The sequence below is a fragment of the Schistocerca serialis genome, chromosome 7, assembly GCF_023864345.2.
Source record: "Schistocerca serialis cubense isolate TAMUIC-IGC-003099 chromosome 7, iqSchSeri2.2, whole genome shotgun sequence".
Lineage (NCBI taxonomy): Eukaryota > Metazoa > Arthropoda > Insecta > Orthoptera > Acrididae > Schistocerca > Schistocerca serialis.
The window spans coordinates 180,016,463-180,038,455 of record NC_064644.1 but is presented as its reverse complement, the minus strand read 5'-3'; the positions used below and the strand labels follow the sequence as shown (position 1 = coordinate 180,038,455).

The 21,993-nt window shown below is 39.9% G+C and overlaps 1 protein-coding gene across 2 annotated transcripts in view; it reads left to right on the top strand.

The window, feature by feature from the left end:
• LOC126412110 (vacuolar protein sorting-associated protein 45) overlaps positions 1-21,993 on the top strand; it is a 146,093-nt gene that overhangs the window by 111,014 nt on the left and 13,086 nt on the right. For both annotated transcript variants that reach the window (XR_007575231.1, XM_050081540.1), the window contains exon 10: positions 317-418. Coding sequence is in view for 1 of the 2 variants with exons in the window: in XM_050081540.1 (XP_049937497.1) it covers positions 317-418 (102 nt within the window). In the remaining variant the exon portion in view is untranslated. The remainder of the gene's footprint in view (positions 1-316; positions 419-21,993) is intronic.

Here is a 21,993-nt window from a genome sequence, read left to right as displayed (position 1 = left end):
TGCAGAGTATTGATGTTGACATAGGTGTAGTAGCTGAAGAAGGAACCTCTGGTTCGGAAAACTAGTGTTTGTGTCACGTGTTTCTGTTTCTGCATATCTACTGCTATAAAAGTTTTTTTGTCTCTCTCTCTCTCTCTCTCTCTCTCTCTCTCTCTCTCTCTCTCTCTCTCTCTCTCCCCCCCCCCCTCCCCCCTTACAAATATAAAAAGAAAGTAGCAAATTAAATAAAGTTCTAAATTTATGTTTGAAAACTTAAAATTATTTCATTTGTCATTTTACACAGAGATAATTAAGCAGTTTTGTGTTTTATTGCTAGGCAGTGTTGAATATGAAGCATTATGGTGGAGCAAATGCAAGACAGAGTGATATATTCGGTGCTCAAGATGCTGTCGTGAAGATAACGAAGAGAATCTTCAAAGTAAGTTAAAGTTGACATTTTAGTATGCAAAAAAAGACCAAAGTGAGACAAATACTTGGATATTTTTTGCAGTGTTGTTCTATTGGTGTGGAAAAATGCCAGAAGAGAGGAAATACTGCATTATGGGCAAGGTTGATTGTGTGTGCTACAGCCCAGCACCAGAATTACTTCATCACGTGTGTGTGTGTGTGTGTGTGTGTGTGTGTGTGTGTAAAAAGGAAGTTTAAGGAGGAAAAGCAAATATTTTAGGTGACAGTGTAGTCTAATTTGAATAAAATGTTTACCCATTTTTTATTGTTTACAAAGATACAGCTGTTAAAATGTAACCCCAACAAGTGCTGATACAAAATGTTAAGCAAAGGCAAATGATGAAATTCAACGTTAATTTTCATGAATTCCACCTCAGACTTCAGTGTAGTTTCAAATTCTGTTGACAACACCACATGAAGCTCTTCATTGCATTCTTTTGAGGCCAGCAATCTTCATAATATGGTTGATCAGTGTGTCTTTTGTGTTAATTTTTTTGTAGACTTGGCCATTTGACCATTACCACTAACAAAGTGTGAAAGGGGGTCAGGTCGTCGGATCTTGGTGTCCAAGAAACATCATTACTGCTGATCCCTTTAATACCATTTACTGGTGAAGCCACTTCACTTGTAACTGACATCAGTGATCTGATGAAAACTCACATGCCTTTATGGAGACACATTTTCGGGAATGCTTCTTTGTAAGCATGTTCTGTGATGTGATAAGACAATCAGTTGATTCGGACTATTGTGTTAATGCATCGTCTTATTAGGTCCCCATTACCCAGATTTTCCTGAAAACAAGCTTCCAGCACTGCTGGAAATAGTTCCTTTGGCTACGATGATCGGTATGTTCTTGCAGCATGATGGGGCCCCTGCTCATTTTAGTCACCAGATGCTATATAATTTAACATAAAATTCCTTCTTAGATAGATTTCGGGAGGAAATGGTCATATTTCTTTGGCACTAAAGTCTCCAGACCTTACCCCTGCAGATTTTTACCTGTGGTATGGTTGAAAGGTGACATTTAAAAAGAAAAAAGTAAACACAAGAGATGAACTGATAGTTTGGATTATGAATAGCTCTGCCTCATGAAAGAATGCCAAGTCAACCTCACAGGGGCCATATGTGGTACAATAGGAAGTATCTCTGACTCACAACTGCAGTTTTCTGGTTGTTCTTCACCGTGATACTGGGTGGGGAAGTAAAGTCTGATCGGGAGCTAAGACTTCCTACTATTCAATCTTGCTCACCTTATTATTTCAGCACACTTGCCAAGCCGTTGTGATTGAACTTTATTTCTTGCAGTACCATAATTACTGCTGGAAGTTAAGAGTATAAATCCAGCGTCCAGTTCTCAGAATAAATACGACGCTTCTGACAATCAATGTGTTGATACTGTACTCTTGTTTACATTAATTATGTGATACAAGAGTGATTCATCATTTGGAACATCACAGTTATATTGACAAGGACAAAGACCAAAAACAGTCTGTCTTATTTAATATTCCAATGGAGTCCATGTATATCCAGTTTTCTTTTGTCCCTGTGACATCATAGGCATCGTCATGGCCACTCTCCCTGTATGGTGTGCAGTGTATCTTCAAGGCAAGAATCAACAACATAGAATAAACCACTTGACCAGCAGGCACTGGATGTGGTACAATGTTTATCATTCTCCTGGCTTGCAGTTACATTGTATCCATTCATTTCATGATACACTATGTGATCAAAAATATCTGGACACCTGGCTGAAAATGACTTATAAGTTTGTGGTGCCCTCCATTGGTAATACTGGAATTCAATATGGTGTTGGCCCACCCTTAGTCTTGATGACAGCTTCCACTCTTGCAGGCATACATTCAGTGAGGTGCTGGAAGGTTTCTTGGGGAGTGGCTACCCATTCTTCACGGGGTGCTGAAGAGAGGTATCGTTGTCAGTTGGTGAGTCCTGGCACAAAGTCAGCGTTCCAAAACATCCCAAAAGTGTTCTGTAGGATTCATGTTAGGCCTCTGTGCAGACCAGTCCATTACAGGGATGTTTTTGTTGTGCAACCACTCTGCCACTGGCCGTGCGTTATCAACAGGTGCTCAATCGTGTTGAAAGATGCAGTCGCCATCCCCGAATTGCTCTTCAACAGTGGGAAGCCAGAAGGTGCTTAAATCATCAATACATCTACATCTACATCTACATGACTACTCTGCAGTTCACATTTAAGTGCTTGGCAGAGGGTTCATTGAACCACAATCATACTATCTCTCTACCATTCCACTCCCGAACAGCGCGCGGGAAAAACGAACACCTAAACCTTTCTGTTCGAGCTCTGATTTCTCTTATTTTATTTTGATGATCATTCCCACCTATGTAGATTGGGCTCAATAAAATATTTTCGCATTCGGAAGAGAAAGTTGGCGACTGAAATTTCGTAAATAGATCTCGCCGCCACGAAAAACGTCTTTGCTTTAATTACCTCCATCCCAACTCGCGTATCATATCTGCCACACTCTCTCCCCTATTACGTGATAATACGAAACGAGCTGCCCTTTTTTGCACCCTTTCGATGTCCTCTGTCAGTCCCACCTGGTAAGGATCCCACACCACGCAGCAATATTCTAACAGAGGACGAACGAGTGTAGTGTAAGCTGTCTCTTTAGTGGACTTGTTGCATCTTCTAAGTGTCCTGCCAATGAAACGCAACCTTTGGCTCGCCTTCCCCACAATATTATCTATGTGGTCTTTCTAACTGAAGTTGTTTGTAATTTTAACACCCAGGTATTTAGTTGAATTGACAGCCTTGAGAATTGTACTATTTATCGAGTAATCAAATTCTAACGGATTTCTTTTGGAACTCATGTGGATCACCTCACACTTTTTGTTATTTACCGTCAACTGCCACCTGCCACACCATACAGCAATCTTTTCTAAATCGCTTCGCAACTGATACTGGTCTTCGGATGACCTTACTAGACGGTAAATTACAGTATCATCTGTGAACAACCTAAGAGAACTGCTCAGATTGTCACCCAGGTCATTATATAGATCAGGAAGAGCAGAGGTCCCAGGACGCTTCCCTGGGGAACAACTGATATCACTTCAGTTTTACTCGATGATTTGCCGTCTATTACTACGAACTGCGACCTTCCTGACAGGAAATCACGAATCCAGTCGCACAACTGAGACGATACCCCATAGGCCCGCAGCTTGATTAGAAGTCGCTTGTGAGGAACGGTGTCAAAAGCTTTCCGGAAATCTAGAAATACGGAATCAACTTGAGATCCCCTGTCGATAGCGGCCATTACTTCGTGCGAATAAAGAGCTAGCTGCGTTTCACGAGAACGATGCTTTCTGAAACCATGCTGATTACATATCAATAGATCGTTCCCTTCGAGGTGATTCATAATGTTTGAATACAGTGTATGCTCCAAAACCCTTCTGAAAACCGACGTCAATTGTATAGGTCTGTAGTTAGATGGATTACTCCTACTACCCTTCTTAAACACTGGTGCGACCTGCGCAATTTTCCAATCTGTATGTACAGATCTATCGGTTAGCGAGCCGTTGTATATGATTGTTAAGTAGGGAGCTATTGTATCAGCGTAATCTGAAAGGAAACTAAACAGTATACAATATGGACCTGAAGACTTGCCCGTATCAAGCGATTTCAGTTGCTTCGCAACCCCTATGGTATCTACTTCTAAGAAACTCATGCTAGAAGCAGTTCGTGTTTCAAATTCTGGAATATTCCATTCGTCTTCCCTGGTGAAGGAATTTCGGAAAACTGCGTTCAATAACTCCGCTTTAGCGGCACAGTCGTCGGTAACAGTACCATCGGCCCTGTGCAGTGAAGGTATTGACTGCGTCTTGCCGCTTGTGTACTTTACATACGACCAGAATTTCTTCGGATTTTCTACCAAATTTCGAGACAATGTTTCGTTGTGGAACCTATTAAAGGCATCTCGCATTGAAGTCCGTGCCAAATTTCGCGTGTCTGTAAATTTTAGCCAATCTTCGGGATTTCGCGTTCTTCTGAACTTCGCATGCTTTTTCCGTTGCCTCTGCAACAGCGTTCGGACCTGTTTTGTGTACCATGGGGGATCAGTTCCATCTCTTACCAATTTTTTAGGTATTAATCTCTCAATTGCTGTTGCTACTATATCTTTGAATTTGAGCCACATCTCGTCTACATTTGCATAGTCAGATCGGAAGGAATGGAGATTGTCTCTTAGGAAGGCTTCTAGTGACACTTTATCCGCTTTTTTAAATAAAATTATTTTGCGTTTGTTTCTGGTGGATTTGGAAGAAACGGTATTGAGCCTAGCTACAACGACCTTGTGATTACTAATCCCTGTATCAGTCATGATGCTCTCTATCAGCTCTGGATTGTTTGTGGCTAAGAGGTCAACTGTGTTTTCGCAACCATTTACAATTTGCGTGGGTTCGTGGACTAACTGCTCTGCTGTGCTGTGATAGTGCCACACAAAACAACAAGGGGTGCAAGGCGCCCCCCTCCCCCCCCCTCTCCATGAAAAACACAACCACACCGTAACACCCCCCACCTCCAAATTTTACTGTTGGCGCTACACACGCTCAGGTGACATTCGCCATACCCACAGCCTGCCATCAGATTGCCACATTGTGTACCATGATTCATCACTCCACAAGTTTTTCAACTGTTCAGTCATCCAATGTTTACACTCCTTACACCAATCGAGGCATCGTTTGGCATTTACCGGTGTGATGTGTGGCTAATGAGCAGCCGCTTGAACATGAAATCAAAGTTTTGTCACCTCCTGCCTAACTGTCATAGTACTTGCAATGGATCCTGATGCAGTTTGGAATTCTTGTGTGATGGTCTGGATAGATGTCTGCCTATTACACATTATGACCCTCTTCAACTGTCGACTGTCTCTGTCAGTCAACAGACGAGGTCGGCCTGTACGGTTTTGTGCTGTACGTGTCCCTTCACATTTCCACTTCACTGTCACATCGGAAACAGTGGACATAGGGTTGTTTAGGAGTGTGGAAATCTCGCATACAGATGTACGACACAAGTGACACCCAATCATCTGATCACGTTTGAAGTCTGTGAGTTCTGCAGGGTGTCCCACTCTGCCCTCTCACGATGTCTAATGACTACTGAGGTCGCTGATACGGAGTACCTGGTAGTATGTGGCAGCACAATGCACCTAATATGAAAAACATATGTTTTTGGGGTGTCCAGATACTTTTGATCAAAGTGTAGATGCACGTAAGTAAAACATATACCCAAACAGTATATTAACTAATTCATTACAAAAATTAACTTTTTACAATGGCAATCATCATTCATTGGCTCAAAAAAAGCTTATGTATCACATCACTTCACCAAGGTGATACATTACACTCACAACCCACAGTGGGGTGCAGAGTGTAGAATTACATGTGGAACCAATGCTGAATGGTCTGATCCACAGTGTGATGAACAATTTTATGACCTGTACTTCTATAAAGGGAATCATACCCTTTATTGATATCTTCTATGCTACAGGAGAGTGACACCTCATGAGATAATTGCAAAGTGCGCCCCCCCCCCCCCCCCCCCCCGCTTCCCCTCCTCCGTGACCTATGGCCACCTCCGCAGTATATCTCGCATCTTTACCATTGTCACTAGTCACCATGTTGCCAGAGCACCTTTCAGTGGACATATTACCCTTATACCTTACATTATAGCAGTGCTATTGAAGAACTGTAATCATATGAAGGCTAGTGTACTCTGCTAAATGAGGTGATATTTTAAATGAGGTAATAGTAAACAAGTTATTTTTATGTAGGATAAGGAAGACCATTGATAAGTGACCCTTCCCAAACAGTGACAAAATCTTCTCGAGTGATCAGCCAAGTGGTGGTGTCGTCTTGTGGCAATGTTTTGATAAGTTTTGTACCCATCATCTTCAAGCTAAACAGTTTCCCATCCTGCATCAGTATTTCATGTTATTGTCACATGCAATATGACCAGTGTAATTTAAGCCAATTAACTTTATGAATTCAAGAATTTAGATTAAACAATGTGGTATGGTTGGTAAGGGTTGCTCTCACTCACTTCCAAAGAATTTAATAAATAGTCAGGTGGTTGATATTATAGGCCAAGAAACATATCTGATTCTGTAAAACCAATTTATCAACAAAGTTGCTGTAGTCCTGGATGCATGGTAAATACCATCAATTTGTTTGAAAGAAAGGCACAGTATTTAGATAGATCATCATCTTTTGGTATAGAAGGCTTTTGTTAGCATGTTAACATATTCCAGTTAGTATCATCATCATCATCATCATCATCGTCAATGTCAGTGTCATTTCTGAGACAGTCTTGAAAAATTAGAAGAATGTTCTAGCACATTGTATCATTATATTGAAAATGTGAACACGCGTTAGTTTTCTTTGAGAATTCTTATATTAACAGCTTTTATAAGCTAGTATAAGGGTGTATTGATTGTCTTGGTTTAAGAATCATGAAAGAATGTTGTATACATGGAAGTGATCTGGAGACACAGGAAGTTTACAGATAGATTATATAACAGTAAGACAGAGGTTTCAGAACCAGATTTAAATGAAAGACATTTCCAGGGACAGATTGGGACTCACACCATAATTTATTGTTTATGTACTGTAGATTAAAACTGAAGAATTTGCAAAAAGATTGTAAATGAAGGAGATGGGATCTGCACAAGTTGAAAGAGTCAGATTGTGGAGAGTTTAAAGGGAAACATTAGGCAATGATTGCAGCAGGGGAAAGAAATATGGACAAGGCAAATGAGTAGCTTTGAGATGAAGGCAGCAGAGGATCAAATAGATAAAAATACAATGTTTAGTAGAAATTCTTGGATGTCACAGGAGGTGTTGAATTTAATTGATGAAAGGAGGAAAAAATGCAGCAAACAAAGCAGGCAAAAGAGACTACAAATGTCGTAAAAATGATATTGACAGGAAGTGAAAAATGGCTAAACAGGAATGACTATAGGACAAAAGTAAGGATATGGAAGCATATATGATTAGCGAAAGATAGATACTGCCTATGTGAAAATTAAAAAGGCCTTTGGAGAAAAGAGAAACAACTATATGAATATTGAGAGTCCATATGGAAAACCATAACTAAGTAAAGAAGGGAAAGGTGAAAGATGGAAGGAGTGTACAGAGGGGCTACACAAAGGAAATAGCTTGAAGGCAGTATTATAGAAAGGGAAAAGGTGAAGATGAGATAGAAGATACAAAACTTTGAGAAGAATTTGACAGAGCACTGAAAAACTTAAAGTGAAACAAGGCCCCCTGGAGTAAACAGCATCCCTTCAGAAGTGCTGATATCCTTGGAAGAGCCAGCATGACAAAACTGTTCAACCTTGTGTGCAAGATACAAGAGGGGGGATTACCCTCAGACTTAAAGAATGTAATAATTCCATTTCCGAAGAAACCAAATGCTGATATGGGTGAATATTACCAAAATATCAGTATAATATTGTCATGGTTGCAAAATACTGATGCAGATTATTTACAGAATAATGGGAGAACTGGTAGAAGCCGACCTTGGGGAAGATCAGTTTGGGTTCCAGAGAAGTGTTGAAACATGGAAGGCAATACTGATCCTATAACTTTACTTAGAAGATAGGTTAAAGAAATGAATACTTACATTGATAGCTTTTGTAGACTTAGAGAAACTTCTTGACAATGTTGACTAAAATACGTGATGCACTGAAATTATGAAGGCGGCAGAGGTAAAGTACAGGAAGCGTGAGGTGATGTACAACTTATACAGAAACCAGATTGTAGTATATGTGTGGAAGACATTAAAGGGAAGCAATGTTGGAGACGAGAATGAAACAAGGCTGTAGACTATCCATGATATTATTCAGTCTCTACATTGAACAAGCAGTAAAGAAAGCCAAGGAAACAAATTGGGAGAAGGAATTAAAAGTTCAGGGAGCAGAAATAAAATCTTTCAGGTTTCTCGATGGCATTGTAATTCTTTCAGAGACAGTGAAGGACTTGGAAGTGCAATTGAAGGGAACTGACATTCTTGAAAGGAGAGTATAAGATGAACATCAACGCAAGCGAAACAAGGGAAATGGAAAGTAGTCAAATTAAATCAGGTGGGTGGTGCTGAGGGAATTATATTAGAAAATTAGACATTAAAAGGAGTAGATGAGTTTTGCTATTTGGGCAGTAAAGTAAAATGATGGCTGAAGTAGAGCAATTGTTAACATGGAATATAAATTTAAGTGTTAGGCAGTCCTTTCTGATGAATTTGTCTGGAGTGTAGTGTTTTACAGAAGTGAAGTGTGCACAGTAAGCTGTTCAGCTATGAATAGAAGAGAAGCTTTTGAAATGTGGTGCTATGGAGGAATGCTGAAGATTAGACTGGTAGATCAAATAACTAGTGAGGAGGCACTGTATAGACTTCTGGAGAGAAGGAATTTGTGGCATAACTTAACTAAAAGAAGGGATTTGTTTATAGAACACATTCTGAGAAATCAAGGAATTGTCAGTTTAGTGTTGTAGGGAAGTGTGGTGATGAGGGAGACCAAAAGATAGGTATGGTAATCAGGATCAAATGGATGTGGGGTACAGTAGTTATTTGGAGATGGAGAGGCTTGCACAGGATAGAGTAGCACAGAGAGATGCATCAACCCATCTTCAGATGAAGAGTGCATCATCATCATCATCATCATCATCTTGGTATAAAATCAAATTGTTACATTTTATTAAATTAAAATTGGAAATGCAAAGTAACAGCCTGTGAATATAAACTGTCAATGACAGTGTTTTCCATTATGTGCCTGTGGTTCATTGTCAGTGCTTCTCATGACTGTAGAATGTGCTTCTTATATTCAATGTGTTGTACATACAAGTAATAGGCAACAGTAATTCACGATTCACAAAGTATTGAAATGTTTCTGAAATGCATGTTTGTTTTCAAATAACTACTGCTGCTTGTATGGTATAGACTTCCAGTTTTCAGTACATTGTAGATTATTGTGAAAGTGAGTTCTAAAGAAATGAAGGGGGAGGGGGGAGGAGGAGGGAAAGAAATTTAACTGACAGTTTTGTTTCGAAGGATAGAATTTTTGGTTAGCTTAACAGAAGTGACATACATGAAGATTACATATTGCAGTTATTTGAAATGATAAATACAGAATTTACATTCTAAAACTGGGTTTTGTTTCTTAAGCAAAAAGTTGTGGAGCTGTTATTGTATTGCCTTCCAGATTAATTGGCTAATTTTACCAAGGTTTCCAAAGGGAACTATTATATTATATGAGTGCAGTATTTGGGAAAGGTTTAAATTTTTTTTGGTATATTTATAAAATATTTTGTTGTAAATCACATGAAATTTTAGTGCTCTTCTGTTTTCATATGGATTCCCCTCCTGTTCACAAATCTATAGAAAGCATTAACGAATAACCACATTCAGTGTTCAATTACTTAATTTTATTTAAGGTGTCATCTGCAGTATGTGTGTTGCCAAATCAAACAAAAGAACAGTCAGGGAGAATGAATGTGTAACATAAATGTGTCCGGATGTGTACTGGTGATAGGATACAGCAAGTGTCCCATTGGAGATCTTTATCACACGTGAAGCTCCTCTGCTTCTTTACGGTGAAATTGAGTGGCAATTTAGAGTCTGATTGGGAGCTATGGCTACCTATTATTCAGTCCAGCTCACCTTGTTACTGCTGCACACTTGCCAATATCTTCTGATCAAACTTTGTTTCTCGAAGTGCTACAATTACTGCAGGAAGTTAGAATACAATATCCAGTTCTTGAAATAAATACAATACTTCTCACAAACAACATATCATATATTGTACTCTCCTTTACAGTGACCACACATTTCGAAATTACTCCATTATTTGGAACATCACAAATACATTGATAAGGATTGCATCAAAAAATGGAGTGTCTTATTTAACTGATTATGGTTGAGTAATTAGATAACAAGTTTTCTCTTGTCCCTTGTACGTCATAGGCATTGCTACAGGTGCCCTGCCTCCATGGCTCACAGCATATCTCCAAGACAGGACCCCGACGACATCGAATAAACCACTCAACCAGCAGGTGCCACGAATGTGGTAAGGGATCTATTGTCGTTACAGCTTGCAGATATGTTGCATCCATTCCATAATGCATGTACTTAAATAAAACATACCAAAACGTAGGTTATACTAATTCATTACCAAAATAAACTTTTTATAGTGGTGATCATCATTTGTAGTTTCGGTAAATGCTTCTGGAATACGTCAATTCACCAAACTGATATGTTAGACTACAGATTCCTCCTCTAATGCGAATGATGATGTCACTACTGCGAAACACCAACAAACAATAAACATTCAAAGTTTGAAACCAAATTAAACCTTCTTAACTAAAAGTATTAATCCACATTTATTACATGTGGAATGCATCTCAGTGAATTATAAACTGTTAATCATAGGCACGTATTTGCCTTAACTGCACTTTAAGTTTCTTAACACTTTGATTAGGCAGATGTTCTTTTGTTATTGATATGGAACCTCAGGTAAGCAATATGGATCATTGAACCATTTTAAAATATTTCTTCGTTTTTTTTCACATGAAGTATTCATTTCTAGGATCTACAATCAAGTAGCCATTTAGTCTAATCATCCAAATTTCATCTAATCAGATACATTTCTTCCAGAATTCAGGCTTGTATAGCCCAGCTCATACCCTTTTGTAAAACACTGGATGTGTGCTACACTTTTGGCAAGAGTGTGAATACGGGTTATAATAACAGATACAAGAAGGATTGATAAAGAGGGAGGATAGCCAAGGTACTTTAGGAGGAGAAGAAAGAAAGGAAAAGAGAGACTAAGGATGTTAGAAAGTAAGAAAGAAAGAAGATAGATACCAAAGACTGATAACCATTCCTCCTCCCCATCCAAGGGATCCCACCCTAGGAGGTTCTTCACCTAAGGGTTGGAAACTGAAGATGTTTGCCAGTTCGGCAGAACAAGCTCCAATGGCTTCTCCTCACCAGGCCTCAAAAAGTGGTTCTAACACATTTCCATTGATTACAAGTTGAGGGAGTAGCAACAGGACACAGTAGTCACCTTTTCCTTCGTAAACTCCTCATTTAAATTAAACCAGTTCCATGGACTTAATCACACAAACCTCCCACAGAAAATAAGTATAAACCTAACCTTATCACTTACAGAGATTCCTCTGAGAGAAATATATCAAATTCTTGACTTGGAAAGGTAAACTGGGATATTGCCCAGTGTAATTGTTACAGAGAATGCATCATTTCTTGTTATGAAACCACTTTCCTAGTCAGAGATTTTTGGCTTTTCTAGAACTGCCACCAAACCAAAAGAAGAATCACTGTTTTGAACAATTTACAACCCTTTGTTGTCAGGCATTCTGTTATCAATCACCCATCTTTCCAACCCTGAAGAATAGCATACAAAGCTCTGCCACTTGCCTCTTTCTTGTGTCATCTTTAAATTAGCATATGGAACAGATTAACAGACTCGAGTAAATTCATCTACCTCAAAATGGTACCAACCTATGTACCAACCATCAAGATACACATCTTTCTGCAGAAAGATTATCTTTATGTTGTTGTTGTGGTCTTCAGTCCTGAGACTGGTTTGATGCAGCTCTCCATGCTATTCTATGCTGTGCAAGCTTATTCATCTCCCAGTACCTACTGCAGCCTACATCCTTCTGAATCTGCTTAGTGTATTCATCTCTTGGTCTCCCTCTACGATTTTTACCCTCCACACTGCCCTCCAATGCTAAATTTGTGTTCCCCTGATCCCTTCTTCTAGTCAAGCTGTGCCACAAACTCCTCTTCTCCCAATTCTATTCAATACCACCTCATTAGTTATGTGACCTACCCATCTAATCTTCAGCATTCTTTTGTAGCACCACATTTCGAAAGCTTCTATTCTCTTCTTGTCCAAACTAGTTATCGCCCGTGTTTCACTTCCATACATGGCTACACTCCATACAAATACTTTCAGAGATGACTTCCTGACACTTAAATCTATACTCGATGTTAACAAATTTCTCTTCTTCAGAAACGCATTCCCTGCCATTGCCAGTCTACATTTTATATCCTCTCTACTTCGACCATCATGTTATTTTGCTCCCCAAATAGCAAAACTCATTTGCTACTTTAAGTGTCTCGTTTCCTAATCTAATTCCCTCAGCATCACCAGACTTAATTTGACTACATTCCATTATCCTCGTTTGCTTTTGTTGATGTTCGTCTTATATCCTCCTTTCAAGACACTGTCCATTCCGTTCAACTGCTCTTCCAAGTTCTTTGCTGTCTCTGACAGAATTACAATGTCATCGGCGAACCTCAAAGTTTTTATTGCCTCTCCATGGATTTTAATGCCTACTCTGAACTTTTCTTTTGTTTCCCTTACTGCTTGCTCAATATACAGATTGAATAACATCGGGGAGAGGCTACAACCCTGTCTCACTCCCTTCTCAACCACTGCATCCCTTTCGTGCCCCTCGACTCTTAGAACTGCCATCTGGTTTCTGTACAAATTGTAAATAGCCTTTCGCTCCCTGTATTTTACCCCTGCCACCTTTAAAATTTGAAAGAGAGTATTCCAGTCAACATTGTCAAAAGCTTTCTCTAAGTCTACAAATGCTAGAAACGTAGGTTTGCCTTTCCTTAATCTTTCTTCTAAGATAAGTCATAAGGTCAGTATTGCCTCACATGTTCCAACATTTCTACGGAATCCAAACTGATCTTCCCCGAGGTTGGCTTTTACCAGTTTTTCCATTCGTCTGTAAAGAATTCGCGTTAGTAGTTTGCAGCTGTGACTTATTAAACTGATAGTTCGGTAATTTTCGCATCTGTCAACACCTACTTTCTTTGGGATTGGAATTATTATATTCTTCTTGAAGTCTGAGGGTATTTCGCCTGTCTCATACATCTTGCTCACCAGATGGTAGAGTTTTGTCAGGACTGGCTCTCCCAAGGCCGTCAGTAGTTCTCATGGAATGTTGTCTACTCCCGGGGTCTTGTTTCGACTCAGGTCTTTAAGTGCTCTGTCAAACTCTTCATGCAGTATCGTATCTCCCATTTCATCTTCATCTACATCCTCTTCCATTTCTATAATATTGTCCTCAAGTACATCGCCCTGGTATAGACCCTCTATATACTCCTTCCACCTTTCTGCTTTCCCTTCTTTGCTTAAAACTGGGTTTCCATCTGAGCTCTTGGTATTCATACAAGTGGCTCTCTTTTCTCTAAAGGTCTCTTTAATTTTCCTGTAGGCAGTATCTATCTTGCCCCTAGTGATATATGCCTCTACATCCTTACATTTGTCCTCTAGCCATCCCTGCTTAGCCGTTTTGCACTTCCTGTCGATCTCATTTTTGAGAAGTTTGTATTCCTTTTTGTTTGTTTCATTTACTGCATTTTTATATTTTCTCCTTTCATCAGTTAAATTCAATATTTCTTCTGTTACCCAAGGATTTCTACTAGCCCTCGTCTTTTTACGTACTTGATCCTCTGCTGCCTTCACTACTTCATCCCTCAGAGCTACCCATTCTTCTTCTACTGTATTTCTTTCCCCCATTCCTGTCAATTGTTCCCTTATGCTCTCCCTGAAACTCTGTACAACCTCTGGTTTAGTTGGTTTATCCAGGTCCCATCTCCTTAAATATCCACCTTTTTGCAGTTTCTTCAGTTTTAATCTACAGTTCATAACCAATAGATTGTGGTCAGGGTCCACATCTGCCCCTGGAAATGTCTTACAATTTAAAACCTGGTTCCTAAATCTCTGTCTTACCATTATATAATCTATCTGATATCTACTAGTATCTCTAGGATTCTTCCATGTATACAACCTTCTTTTATGACTCTTGAACCAAGTGATTTAAGTTATGCTCTGTGCAGAATTCCACCAGACGGCTTCCTCTTTCATTTCTTAACCCCAATCCATATTGACCTACTATGTTTCCTTCTCTCCCTTTTCCTACTCCCGAATTCCAGTCACCCATGACTATTAAATTTTCGTCTCCCTTCACTACCTGAATTATCTTTATGCCGTGTTTTAATTTTCCACAGAGATAGTCTCCCTACTTGTGTATCCTCCTTTTTCTATCAGATATAGATTATACTGTTCCTCTATTTCCACCTATCCTGTTAATATTATTTACAATTGTACTTTCCTATCCTATACATACATATCAAGATAACCTACTCCGACAATAGTCCATATTCATACCTTGTCTTTAATCTGTCTTGTGTGCTGTATTTATTTTACTCCTCTGCACATAATCACTCACTACTGTAACTCTGAATGCCCTCTTATAATACGGTCCAACAACTGTACCTGGATGTTAACCTGTAATGTTCACACTTAATACCTAACGATATATACCTCCTGATTCCATCTGTCAAAAGTGATGGATTATCCAGCACGACTTGGAAAAAGGGGGAAGGGGGGGTAGGGTGGGGGGATGTGGGACCTCATCTAGGTTCTTCACTCTGTTTGCTGGCTAATGTCTGATAATTTCTATTGTTTGGCACATGCTAATGCAACACTGTCAGTCATGTAGTATAGTACAATTACAATGAATTGCAGTTCTAAAAAGATAGGGAAAGAAGTAAGAGAAATATGAAACTGAAGAAATATGACAGAGGCCGGCCGGAGTGGCCGTGCGGTTCTGGGCGCTACAGTCTGGAGCCGAGCGACCGCTACGGTCGCAGGTTCGAATCCTGCCTCGGGCATGGGTGATGTCCTTAGGTTAGTTAGGTTTAATTAGTTCTAAGTTCTAGGCGACTGATGACCTCAGAAGTTAAGTCACATAGTGCTCAGAGCCATTTGAACAAATATGACAGACATCTTGATGCCTAGTGAGCATCAGTTCACTAAATCTATACTGAATGTGAATTTATCTGAGGAGGGCACCTATATTTTGATCATGTTTATATTATAATTGATCAGTGGGGTTATAAGTTCATGGATAAACCCTGTCTTACACAGCTATAAAATACCATTCTCCAACATACATATGTATCTTTCATATTCCCATTTGATGGATATTTCCTTCTTGACAGTGATCATAAAATTTTCAGATGCTACAGTAACTTCTCCCGCTATCCTTTTTAATTTGTTCAGTACATCAGCTGACACTGGACAAAAATCCTGCCTGACACAACTCTCAGTAATGAAGCTTAAACTTTCCTGAATACCATTTCTCACATTAAATAAAATAAACAAACAATACAGATATATCATCTCATACATAAAAGAATAAGATAATGAAATCACACACAAATAAATGCTATTCGAAACTTTTGCTAAACTGGAAGTTTCTGAAGTGTTGCATCTGGTAACAGAAGAGAGAGACTGCATTAGTGATTCTCTATTATGCTTGTAGACAAATTACTATACCCTCATCCAGGATTAAGAGTCTAAATTACTCTTAAGTCTACTCCACAACTACTATTATAATGCTGTGGGTCAAGAAGCTCGAGTGCCAATTTTTCCATGAGTACTAGGAGACCAGTACTTCTTCGTAAACTTGTGCTGATAATCGAGCCAGGACAAATCCTTCAACAAGAGCAGTTCCCCATTCCAGTGAGCAGCTTTCTAAATAACTTAATGGGAATTTGTTGTATCATCCCATCGCTTGGGTTAAGATTTAGTAATACTCAAATTTGGGATGAACTTCCCCAGGCGGATGAAATTTAGGGAATTATTTGGTTAAAGTATTTCCATTTCCCAAATGCAACTCCTTCATCAGCTCGGCTGACAGTCCACTAAAGCTTTTTATTTAATTTCTCCTTAGTCTCAGTTAATTTATCCCAAATTTTCCGTTGCTTGCATCCTGTTCTATCTGTTTCTGCATTAGAAGTGTACCTACAGACAATGCAATCCTTTCTCATATGTTATCAACTAAGCCAACGATATGCCCCTTCAACCTAGGAAGTACAGAGCCTGAAATTATGGCCACATCTGAATCTTTGTTTTGTGCCAACACTCTTAAGCTTACTTCAATGCCTGAGATTTAATCATGTATTGTGTTAGATTTCTGATTGGTTAACTTTTTAATTACTTAAATTTCTTGTCCACATCTTTCATTGCAAACTAAGTTTCATTGTTTCAGTATTTCAGAACTTAGCTCCTCTGTTAAGGTGGGAAGCTCTGTAACCACAATATGTCACTTTGGATTTCTTGTTTTCCCTTCCATGACTTATTGATATGATGATCAAGTTTGGTATTTATTTGCTCGAGTGTCATGTTTTTATTTCATATTTTAATTTGGTTTTAGTATTCTCTACATTAGCAGTTAACTCCTTTATGCCATTATCCAATTGTGCAATAAATGTTCTGAACCATATTAGTACATCTGCATCCAGTCTCCTCATCACCACAGGTGTACACTGTCTGTAGTAACACAAATTAACTTCAACTTAATATTGTAACAAGGCAAGCTCTGGTGCTGTGGTACATCCACAAACTCTTGTTGCAAAACTATTTGCAGTATACCCCACAACACGAACACTAACACCAAAAACCTTTTTGAAACTAATTAACTTGGTGTTTATACAGCTCACAAATCCTGCTGCTACTAGGTTCTGATAGGAATTTAGACTAGTGTGGAGGTTGGGCTGCGTCGCCGAGAGAGAGAGAGAGAGAGAGAGAGAGAGAGAGAGAGAGAGAGAGAGAGACAGAGAGAGAGAGAGAGAGAGAGAGAGTGTGTGTGTGTGTGTGTGTGTGTGTGAGCGCGCACGCTCGGGCGGGCGGGCGGGCGGGCGCGCGCACGCGCAGGTGCGCATGCAAGTGTGTGTGCGCACGCTGTTGACTTTGCCGTAGCTGCAGGGTGATGAACCACAGCTGCAATTCGTGATGGCTGCTGTAGGCTCTTGGGTTAATACAATCGAAGCCCTGTGTAATTGTAATGGAAAATCTTCCAACTTGTGGACTAGTTAGTTTCTTCTCCATCGTAATTGTACTTGAAGGATTTAGTAATTGTCAAACTACTCAAACCTTTCAGAATTCTTATTTTGCAGTGCTGTTAATTGATTTTGCACTGTAGCATAATATTTGCTGTTGACCTTTGTTGCTACAGACAACAGATATCAACTCTACCAAATCTTCGAACCCAAAAATCACCAATTATCTTGAAAATTTCAGGTTTATTTTTGCTATTCTTGTTCTTCAACAATTTTATATATTCCCAGTTCTACTTATTCTGGTTATCACCAGTTGCCACATTCAGTGTTCCACTGTTTCTTTACCGTGATATACCCTCTCATCAAACTTTGTTTTTCGAAGTGCAGCAGTTATAGCTGAAAGTTAAGAATCCAGTCCAACACGCAATTCTCGAAATAAATGTGATGCTTCTCATAAACAAGGTATTATATATTGTACTATTGTTTGCACTGATCGTGCATTACAAATTGCTTCATTATTCGGAACATCACAAATATGTTGATAAGGACTGTATCCAAAGTTGGACTGTCTTATGTAACTGATTCCAATTGAATGACTAGATAACAAAATTTCTCTTGTCCCTGTGACATCTTAGGCATTTTCATGGCTGCTCTTCCTCCATAGCTTGCACCATATCTCCAAGGCAAGACCCAGTTACACAGAGCAAACCATCCAACCAGCATGTACCACGAACATGGTAAGGTGACTGTTGTTGTCCCGGCTTGCTGATACGCTGCATCCATGCATTCCATAATGATTATGCACAAATAAAACATGCAGCCAAACTGTACACTATACTAACTCATTACAGAAATAAACATGGCAAACATCTCGCAACAGCGCAGTAAATGCTTGTGTGACACATCACTTCACCAAAGTGATATGTTACACTAACCAAGAGATGACCCAAAAAAAAAAAATTGCTAGTGCAGAATAATAATTTCAAAATCAGTATAAATATGGACTCAGCATAAACCATTTAGGTTTCTCCAAGGTCATGACAGCCGAGTCCAGTGCAATCCCAATGGAACCAGTTCTTAGCTGAATGAGACATATTTGGATAGTACTTCCATCGCAGACTAAATGATAATTCCCAAGACAGAAAGAATATTATATTGTATACTGAAAGAGTAGTATCTATTGGTTGAAATGAGCAGGCAAGGCTTACCCATATGTAACAGGGAAGATAACAGATTTTCTAGCATAAAAAAGTTAAGTGAAAATACACTTTAAAGACAAAAAAATTTGCTGTGGAGGAGTTATGCAAAGTGGTCATACAGGTATTGGCAGAAATACAAAACTGTGAACTCTGGCAGCCAGCGGCTGAATGTGTGATGCTGCAGCGCAAATTCACAGCTCAGATGGCAACGATAGTTAACAGGGGACAGCAGTGCATAAAGTTACTGCAAATTTCATTCTGTGTACCTAATTGGACAGTAACCATGCTGCGCAGACAGGTGTGTGAACAGTATATGCAGATGTCAGCATTTGATAGAGGGGATGTGTAGTTGGGCTCAAAGAAGCTGATTGGAGTAATTGACGAATCACTCGACATTTGAATCAGAGGGATCCAACTTTTTGATGATGTTGGTAGGAGTGGGTGAAACATGATTGAATACAGTGTCAAGAAGGAAGTGGGCAACCTAGAGAGATGACAGAATTTGAGCAATTGTTAGAGAGGTGCTCAGAGCCCCAGATTCATCATTATCATCAATCCAATGTGCAACTGGTGCTCCAGTGACAACAAGGACCATTAATAGGTGGCTCTCAGAAAGGGCTGGAATCTCATTCACTGGAGTGGAATTGTCTTCTGTGATGAGCCTGGATGACTAGCAAAGATGATGTCTGGAGACGCCCCAGATAGCAGTGGGATACCATCTGAGTGTCGCCTGCAATACAGCCTCCTGATAATTAGGAATGGTGGTCTGGTGTGCCATTTCATTTCATAGCAGGACCTCTTTTTTTGTCATCCCCGGCACGTTTATAGCACAACAGTATGATGACAATATTGTATGCCCTGTTTTATTGTCATTCATGGCGAGCCATTCTGGGCAGCTTCAAGAATGCATCTGGTCTCCAAATGCCACTAACACACCAAAACTGATATGTAACAATGCCAACCCCATTGAGAAACAAGAAAAGGCAGGAAAAAAAGAAGAATAATTAATTATACAGGGTTATTACAAATGATTGAAGCGATTTCACAGCTCTACAATAACTTTATTATTTGAGATATTTTCACAATGCTTTGCACACACATACAAAAACTCAAAAAGTTTTTTTAGGCATTCACAAATGTTCGGTATGTGCCCCTTTAGTGATTCGGCAGACATCAAGCCGATAATCAAGTTCCTCCCACACTCGGCGCAGCATGTCCCCATCAATGAGTTCGAAAGCATCGTTGATGCGAGCTCGCAGTTCTGGCATGTTTCTTGGTAGAGGAGGTTTAAACATTGAATCTTTCACATAACCCCATAGAAAGAAATCGCATGGGGTTAAGTCGGGAGAGCGTGGAGGCCATGACATGAATTGCTGACCATGATCTCCACCACGACCGATCCATCGGTTTTCCAATCTCCTGTTTAAGAAATGCCGAACATCATGATGGAAGTGCGGTGGAGCACCATCCTGTTGAAAGATGAAGTCAGCACTGTCGGACTCCAGTTGTGGCATGAGCCAATTTTCCAGCATGTCCAGATACACGTGTCCTGTAACGTTTTTTTCGCAGAAGAAAAAGGGGCCGTAAACTTTAAACCGTGAGATTGCACAAAACACGTTAACTTTTGGTGAATTGCGAATTTGCTGCACGAATGCGTGGGGATTCTCTACCGCCTGGATTCGCACATTGTGTCTGTTCACTTCACCATTAAGAAAAAATGTTGCTTCATCACTGAAAAAAAGTTTCGCACTGAACACATCCTCTTCCATGAGCGCTGTTGCAACCGCGCCGAAAATTCAAAGCGTTTGACTTTGTCATCGGGTGTCAGGGTTTGTAGCAATTGTAAACGGTAAGGCTTCTGCTTTAGCCTTTTCCGTAAGATTTTCCAAACCGTCGGCTGTGGTACGTTTAGCTCCCTGCTTGCTTTATTCGTCGACTTCTGCGGGCTACGCGTGAAACATGCCCGCACGCGTTCAACCGTTTCTTTGCTCACTGCAGGCCGAGCCGTTGATTTCCCCTTACAGAGGCATCCAGAAGCTTTAAACTGCGCATACCATCACCGAATGGAGTTAGCAGTTGGTGGATCTTTGTTGAACTTCGTCCTGAAGTGTCGTTGCACTGTTATGACTGACTGATGTGAGTGCATTTCAAGCACGACATACGCTTTCTCGGCTCCTGTCGCCATTCTGTCTCACTGCGCTCTGGGGGCAGAAACCTGAAGTGCGGCTTCAGCCGAACAGAACTTTGAGTTTTTCTACGTATCTGTAGTGTGTCATGACCATATGTCAATGAATGGAGCTACAGTGAATTTATGAAATCGCTTCAATCATTTGTAATAGCCCTGTAAGGTAGTCGGGATAATTCAGTGACTGATGAAATCTGACTGTTCTGACATTTGTCCACAGAATCGTGCAAAACTACCCCAATAGGAGAAATGTGAATATTTCTCACATTGATTGTTAACTGCAAATGCCAGTTTATCAAAACAAATCCCTCTCTTGTCTATAAACACAACAATAACATAGAACCTTTCCCTTTTATGAGCAAAAGCTGTACTGCAAGATATGCAGGTATTCCTCAGGAGTGGAAGGTAGGAGAGAGGTACAGTCAGGAGTAAAGCTGTGAGGGTGTATTGTGAATCATACCTGGATAGCTCAGTTAAGTCTTTTCTTTGGGAATGCATGCCTCTTTCTCCCAAGTGTGGGTTGAGCTCTATAGTCTTCTGGACTGCCAGACATAGACAACTGTTCTTGGTCTCTTCCTTCGTGGTGGTATTTGTATCAGTGTGTCAGTCCTTGCCGAATTTCTTTCAACCCACTTTGCACGTGGCTACCTTTCAAACACATATATAACAAGTTTAATACATCTCCTTATCCTTTAGCCCCTATGTCCCCATTATTATATAATGAAAGCAGCAAGTCCTCATCTGATTCACAATCAGATTATCCAAAATCTGAATGTTAATCAAAGACTCCATCTACTCTGGGTCTTCAACAATATTTGGCTAGAATGTTGTTTCCTTCCGCAATGATGAAACAGTATCGTCATCTCATTTCTTAAACCAGGGAGAAACACAGTGTCCATTGGACAGCTACAACTGATTAGCCTCATCTAAGTGCTGTCTGAACTGCTTGAGGAGATGGTAGCCCAACAAGTATTCTGGGTTCTGAAATTGGGGACCATTTTGTCCCTCTGTCAGTGTGGGTCCCAGGAGGGATGATCACAACTGCCCGTTTGGTAAGGTTGGAAACAGATATCTGACAGGCATTTTCAAACACTGATGTATTAGTGCAGTGTTTTTACACCTACACAAACATAAGACATCACTTGGTGCCATCACATTGTACTTGCCCTTCATGAATGGGGCTTTTGAGGCTCCCTACCGGTCTATATTCATCAATTTTTATCCCATGAGTTGTCTTGGGT